We start from the raw sequence: 8,060 nt of genomic DNA, 5'->3' as shown, positions 1-8,060 counted from the left end.
ATAAATCCTGGTCAAAGTCACATTTCCTGCACCCTGACAATCAATCTCATTTTAGGTGTACAGTAAATAAACAGCCACCTCTTTAGTATCCTTGGATTTACTCTGTTCCTGGTCTCCAAACCTCATCTTTGTCAGGTAGCCAATGATCTCCACCATGCGGCGCTGGTCTGGTTAACATGCAAAGAAAGTGGTTAATGCAAGACTGAAAGAACGTAGTCTGACTCAGTGGCTTAAAATAGAAAAGCATCAATGAGTCCTCCTTTACCTTCCTCTCGCTGAGCGTCCTGGTTGTAGCGCATAGAGCGAGAGCTGTCCCACTTACTCTTCTGGGCGCTTACTCTACAACACACACAAACACCCACAGAGCGAGCACCAGTTAACTTCAAACAGCAAACACGAGAAATAGATTATACGTTTTTTCAATCAATGTTATTGATCCAGATTTACAGCAGAGAAATTCGTTCAGATTATGTTGTTATATCAGGTTGGTGCCGTACACTTTCAGCCCCACATGGAACAAACAGGCACTGAAAAGGAGCAGCTTCCCCTTAACCACAGAGTATTTCCCAGGGTGAGTACCCAGCTTAAGGGGACTATCTCCAGTTAAGTGTGAGAACAGGCAGCCAAGGACAATGTCCTGACCTGATTCTCCACACCTTACCTGTAACTCCTAAGTCAAAATAACTTGTGCCTGTGACGACAACCAATCAGGACACAGAGCGCCTTCCCACATGCAGTAAACATGGCGCAAACGCAGACTGAAGGAGAAACATTTCAAAACAAAACACCGCAACACACCTCTGACTAGTTGCTGTTGACATTCTTGCTACCAGAAGTCAGATCCTGCTAACTTCCACATGAAGATGGCAAAATGATTACTGACTGGGACTAATGTGTCTCAGAACAGTCACTATATCAACTTAAAATTAAACTTTATTCATATAGTACCACATCCCAACAACAGTGGCCTCAGGACACTTTATACTGTAAGGCATATCCTACAATAATACAGAGAAAACTCCAACAATCAAATGACCCCCTTCAAGTAAGCACCTGGTGACAGTGGGAAGAAAGAAATTCCCTTTTAACAGGAAGAAAACTCCGGCAGAACCAGGCTCAGGGAGGGGCGGGGCCATCTGCCACCACCGGCTGGGCATGAGGCAGGAGAGAAGAAACTGTGGAGGACAGCTTAGATTGATAATAACTAAGAATTAAATGCAGAGGGGTGTATAAACACAGAGAGTGCAAAGAGGCGAGTAAAGTAGAAACAGTGCATCATGGGAAACCCCAAGAGCCTAAGCCTATTGCAGGGTAACTAAGGTAGGATTCTGGGTCACTTGATCCAGCCCTGACCATAAGCCTTATCAAAAAAGAAAGTTCTAATGTTAAAACCAGACTGGTTGGGCTGAAGGTCAGAGGTGGGTTTTGTGTAGCTATTTCCCTCACTGCCGGATTTCAAAAATGTCAGCTTTGATTTTTGTGAAGGAGTCTGAAGCCACTGACTGGCATGCAGTCTGTTGATGTCTGTTTTCAAATTGATTTGGATCACTTGGAAACTCGGCTGAGAAACTACAAAAACATTACCTGGTACCAAGTACTACCACTAGAGCAGGGCGATATGACCAAAAATATTTATCACGACATATATTTGAAAATTTGCAATAACGATATAACTGACGATATAACTGACACTAGACAAAATACTTTACAACTCCACAACTTTTTTAGTGGAAAAAAAATCTATCAATGTATTTTCACTTGAACAAGCAGCTGTTTTTTTATGTGCATTAAAGTTATATAAAAATTTAACAGTGCAAAATTTCTTGCTGACAGTTTAACCAAAAGGCATTTCCAGTGGAAACTGGCCCACATATCCTCAGCATAACCATGTATAATATCCACAAAACTTAAAGAGGTTATACACACACAATACGGTAACATTATGTTGAAGCACAGTACGTATCACTCTGCGAGGCTCCGCCTACGATAGCCGTAATGCTCCGACAATCCATCAAGCGGTGCAGCTTCGTAGCTTAGCAAAGTCGTACTAAAACATTTGACAGATTTTCAAGCGCCGTGTACATAAAATCGTTTCGAGGTCAGTAAACACAACCAGAAAAATCAAAGGATTGATTTTAAGTGTATTTTCCAAAAAACACGGTAATAACGACGGCCCGCTAGCATGCGCTACCAAAAATAGTGCTTTGTTGTGTATCTGACGGACGAAAGCTAAACCAGTTCCACACTGAAGTTGCAGCATTTTTACAAACCAGTTCTGGTTCATCCGTTTCATTCAGCAATACGCTTTTGCCCTCCTCATTCTCCGTCACTGCCATGCTTTTTCCGCCATGTGCGTATGAAAACAAGGGCCCTGCGCATGCGCGTTTTACCCAAATTCTATCGCAGTATTCCATTTTCTTATCGTTGCCCAACATTATACCAGTATTACTGTGAACGGTATGATATGGCCTTAACTACCACCTAATGGAAAACCCTAAAAGCTGAGCTCAGCGGATCCACTGGTTTCTACCCAGGACTGGTTTACCTGTTGTAACTGTTTACCATCACCAGAGGGCACCAGCTGGTCTATGGGCTACTATCGTTCTCTGTGGCTCTTCTGCCACAGACAAGATCCAAGTCATGCTAGACAAAGAAATTTTTAATTGAAGTGAAGTCTGGATAGCTTGAATACCCATAATGCTTTATTCCTTCTAGCCAAATATGCAAACAAACACAGATGTGGCAACATGAATTCTGTTTCAGTCGGAGCCACGCCCAGTTTTAAAACACCAAGACTGTAAAGGCAATGACACACCCCTCACAACAGGACTTCAACAACAAGTTACTGAGAACATGGTGGCTTCATCCATCTTTTCTATACAGTCTATGAATGTGATTAATACAAAGTGCTGAACCTTTATATTAGCTCCAGCTACATTTTAAAGAATTAAACTTCAATGCACAGCTACTGCTTAGCAAATTTGTAAGTAGGATAAACATGTAGATCTACTCACGTGAAAGGCGTGTTGTCCCTGGTCTGTGACTGAGGGAGGAAAAAAAAGCACATTCTGAAGACAAAATAATGAATGTTGTAAAATTGAAGTAAAAAAGATAAGCAACAATTATGACAGAATATCTAAAAGGAAGTGTAAGTCAGTGTGTGAGATCTTTTTATGGACACACAATAAGATATTGTGGAGTATCAATAATAAATCCAGCTTTTTCCTGTAGGATGTCTACTAATATCAGATATGCACCAAAATGCTACAACGTCAGTTCTGTATCCATATTTAGGGCATTTCAGTTATTTATAAGACCCAGCTAAAAACAATTCATCCTGTTGTAGGTTACAGATAAGATGTGTCAGATATTTGGGTTGAACTCTGCCGTGTTTGACTGCACTAAGGAGCCGCAGTGAAATATTCATGAAACTGCTGACTCACTTTCTCAGATTTTTCTTTGCGTTGGAAGTTTGGCGAGGACAGCTGTTTTTTCAGAGGTCTGTGAGCCTTTTTGGCCTTCTTAGCAGCTGGAAAACAGAAAAACAGGATGAGATGTAGTGAAGGACTGCAGCGCCATCTGCAGGCTGAAAAGAGAAATGCCTTCAGTTTCCATTCTTAAGCTGTGAGGACTGACAATGAAATGTTAAAAATAGATGAGGTGGTGGAGATGAGGGTGGAACAGCGGTGATGTGCTATGAATAGATCGCGTTTCGTCAAGTGTCCTCATTTTGCTTTAATCACTTAGAGGCGCTCGGTGACGAGAGGATTACAGGACTGTCGGGTTAAAGGAAATGAGTAAGCATAACATTATGCGATCATTAGTCAGAGCACATGGTAACATGAAGCCATCACGTGATTAAAACCAGTCAGTGATGAAAATAGGATGACTTTGGGTTTTTCAGCTCTCACACTGCCAACATCAAAAGCTACTTCTGATAAGCTGCCAGTTCAGCCCAGTATGTAACAGCCATGTATGTAAAGTTTCAGCATCTTGTGTTCTAAGCTGTCAGTCAAACCTGTTTTGAAGACGAATAGGTGTGCCACTTTTTTCTGTCCAGCGATTCGTATTAAAAACTTAACGTCTGAATTGCTCCTCCTATTTCTAAGTTCTAACAATATCTCTTCTTAAGCTCTTTATTAAGACCAGAGTAAACTAAATGGATGAATGGACCCTAGAAACAATGCTCAGAGAGTAAAGTATCTCTTATTTTATGATGAGCCTCATCTATTTGAACGACGCAGTGTCTGTTTTGTAAATCATCAGCCTTTTACATCTGAGAGGAAACAGTCAGCTTGAGGCTTCAGAAAGAGTCATCCCTACAGCTGCAACACCCAATACCAGAATACAGTACCTGGGACTTCTGATCCTCTCAGAAGTACTACCTGATGCAGCTAGTTTTGGGTACTATGATCACCAAGCATTTAAAAAAATCTATTAGAGGATAATAAAGTGTTTTCACTAACTTGGCCAAAAAGAAAAACATATTTTAGCATATAAATTAGCACTCTCTTCTCAACAAGTCCTTCAACACGCTGATGTTAAAAATATAATAAAAGGCATCTATCAAATTGCTAAAAGTACTAATTACAGTGTATTTTAATTGTTTCTAGTACTTTAATTCTAGCAGTGTTTTGTTTACGTAAAAGACAAAATATGTAAAACAATTAATAATGAATGAGTCTGTTTAATGAAAACGCTTTACGAAAGAGAAAAAAAATATCCAGCTGTAACTATAGCATGCATCAGCTCAGTAGTTGAGATCACAGCTCACTGCGAGGAAAGTCTTTATGCTGGTACACAAATGAGCCTCGAAACTGCAACTAAACTGTCACTGCGAGGCAGAGCTGTGGTGGTAATAAGGACAATGAAACCTCTGCACAAGCATTTTCCTGACAGGAACAGATCCATTATTACTATTAATATAAGATTATTTCATGTATCACAGATTATCATCACATATTATTGTTACTTCCTACATCCACCTATGAAAGTACTAAAGAAGAAGCTGAAGGCTCCAAGATAAGCTCTTTGTCTATAGAAAGGATGTAGCCCTGAATTTATGAGACAGGTAAAGATACCAAAATACAAAAAAAATGTTTTTTTAAAAAGCTACATGAAAATGTAAATGTAACACATGTATAAAATATATAGAATTAAAAAAAAACATAAGAATACAATAAAAAAGTTAATAAACATAAAGATCTATAAAAATATGTACAAAAAACAAAATATGTACTGAACTCCTGCTTTAAACATGTTTCCCAATGAAGGTAAATCAGATGTTGTCCTGACTGTGTGACTAAATTTTGTGCTGAACGCATCAAAATCAGATTTTACTTCATACACCTTTTTCAGGGTGACATTCAAGCAATTTGTAAGCACTATCAATCTCCATCTTCAAGCTTTTCCAGCACATTACCAAAAAAGGATGACTATTTCACTTCGCATCACCTCAGTCAGATCATGAGAAAGGCCAAATTAATAAGTCTTCTCCTCAGATATTTATGCTTCTTTCTTACATGACACAAAAGAATAGGAGACAGATGTTTGCTTGTCTTTTTTCATTCATTCAAAACTAACTGTAAGATGCTTAACTACATTGCAGTCTGTGTTGCTGAAGTCCTAAATTATCACCTTTAAAGTGTTTGTGCTAATAACATCATGTACAGTAAGACAGGCACATAGAACAGCACTGACTGGGAGAGGCTTTGAACAGATGACATACTCGGTTCAATTCAACATATAAGACTTGAAGAATGCACAAGCATCTTTCAAAAACCTGTTAAATCTATCATCTGTGATATTATTATATACAATTATAATGTATTGTTCATCTCCCTTAAACAAACAGGCAGCCTTAAGGTATGAAATATTCATTTGTCTACTGTTTCAGTGGCTGATAGTGTCCCACAGGCCTTAATGTGAGTTTGAGGCAATTATGTTTAAGTTGTTTAACGATAAACAGATTTTGAATGAAAGCGAGGGAACTTCGGTAGCATAAAAAAGTCTATATTCTTTGTGTCCATATGGATCAGCCATATTACCATTATTTCCCCGTAAGGTTGCCAAAAGCACCAAGTTAATACTTGAAAAAACTGCAGCAATACACAAAAATATAATCAATATTCTATTTATTCGGTGACAACGCCGCTTTTAGCCTTTAATCAGAAAGCCTTAAGTTGGCTAGTTAAGCATCGGGCTAACGTTTAAAGCGTTCACTTTGGGGAAGTAACTCGCAATACTGCTACTGCTGTGTAGTCTTGGTTAAATTCACAGCATATTACATAAATTACCCTGCAATAACTAACTGTTATAATAGCGGCACCGTATTGCATCACACTGAGTACATTTCAATCATTTATCCCGGAGTTTGCTAGCTAGCAAAATAATAAAAACAATTCCAAAATTAGCATGTGTAACGTACACGCTCGAGAAAATTATTTACTAGCACTTACGCAAACTCCCCCATTGTGAAAACGTACAAATCCATCTTGCAGACTCCTTGTATTTTTCGTTTTCCAGCAAACACTCATTAAAACGGCAACACCGGACACGTTAGTGCACTCACCCCCGACTGTTCGGGGAGGGAGGGGGTCACACATTGAAGAGACAACGTGCAGAGCTACAAGGCAGCCCAGGCAGAGAAATGTTGGTTTTAGACTTCTGTATCTGATAAGAAAACTATTCAAAATCAGATAGTGATTTATGGTGAATGAAATACGGTTACAGTTTCACGAAGTTTTAAGCACCAAATCCAAGATTCTTCATTACTTTATACAGAAAAGCTGGACATGGTATGCAGAAAAAAAACAACAACAAAACAAATACAAATAAACGAAAAAAGTTTTGTAACTGTCAGTTTCCTTTTAAAATTCTTAGTGTGAACAACATTACACAAACAACCACGTGTGTGCGCATGCGCGCACATATTAGAACGCTTTGATTCCATGTGATGCGGCAACTTTGCTTTGATCCTTTCTGACGTGGCAACTTTGCTTTGATCCCAAAACACATAAATAGAAGCGCCCACCTATTGTACTTTATCGCTTAACGGACATTGACCTGACAGCAACAAAAACCCTTTCGAGAAGTTTTGAGAGCATTTTATGACAGAAACCAAACCAAGTTCAGTTTTGTTTCTCACCAATTCACAAAACAAGCAGACACGTTACACCATGTCAGCCAACCCATCCTTTGGCTCAGATGAGCTTGAAAAAAGTCGTGGATCAGAAAAATTCAACTGCAGTTTCCAAAACTCAGTTGAATTTCCACAAAAAGAACACGTCAACACCTCAGCAAACCCATCTTCCTCTGAAATATCATCTTCCTCTGAAGATGATTCTGAAATATCATCTTCCTCTGAAGGTGATTCTGAAATATCATCTTCCTCAGAAGGTGATCTTGAAATACCTGAAGGGACCATTTTGGGAGATCACCACGTGGTAGAGGCTTTCCTTGGGGAAGGAGGCTTTGGTGTTGTGACCAAATGTCGCAATACAAAAAACAACCAAACTGTGGCTATCAAAGTCAACAAGGGCAACCCTAAAATTCAGCAACAGGCAAAACTGGAAATTTTCATCCTGGAGCAGCTGCGACGCTTGGATCCAGACAGGTGCAACATTGTTGAATGGAACGGCTATTTCCTCGATGGAGAGCGTATTTGCTTAAATTTCGAACTCCTCGACCAAAGCCTGTGGGACTACATAGGGGACCGGAAAAACCGGGGTCTCCCAATAAGAGAACTCAGTCCCATTTTGCATCAGCTCGCAAATGCTCTGTTCCACCTGGGTTCTGTGGGAATAGTGCATGCTGACCTCAAATCTGGAAACATAATGGTTGTGAATCGCCATGAGTCTCCCGTCAAAGTCAAAGTTATAGACTTTGGCCTCGCACATCCCGCTTCTGCACTGATTCCTGGTCACCGTCTGGGGACGGTTGGTTATTGTGCACCCGAGGTTATGCTTGGCATTCCATGTGATGAAGCAATTGACATGTGGGCTCTGGGGCTGGTAGCTGTGGAGCTTGCTACAGGGGTGCCTCTCTATCCTGGGGAAGAC

The 8,060-nt window shown here is 39.9% G+C and overlaps 1 protein-coding gene across 2 annotated transcripts in view; it reads right to left on the bottom strand.

The window, feature by feature from the left end:
• Positions 1-8,060, bottom strand: part of sanbr (SANT and BTB domain regulator of CSR) — a 27,394-nt gene that overhangs the window by 1,218 nt on the left and 18,116 nt on the right. For both annotated transcript variants that reach the window (XM_005735142.1, XM_005735143.1), the window contains 4 exons: positions 3,444-3,529; positions 3,015-3,043; positions 266-339; positions 79-167 (listed from right to left, as the gene is read on the bottom strand). In XM_005735142.1, coding sequence (XP_005735199.1) covers positions 79-167; positions 266-339; positions 3,015-3,043; positions 3,444-3,529 — 278 coding nt within the window. The remainder of the gene's footprint in view (positions 1-78; positions 168-265; positions 340-3,014; positions 3,044-3,443; positions 3,530-8,060) is intronic.

The sequence above is a fragment of the Pundamilia nyererei genome, unplaced genomic scaffold, assembly GCF_000239375.1.
Source record: "Pundamilia nyererei isolate P.nyererei 1_Seehausen unplaced genomic scaffold, PunNye1.0 scaffold00062, whole genome shotgun sequence".
Taxonomy (NCBI): Eukaryota; Metazoa; Chordata; class Actinopteri; order Cichliformes; family Cichlidae; genus Pundamilia; species Pundamilia nyererei.
This window is presented reverse-complemented; position numbering and strand designations above follow the sequence as displayed.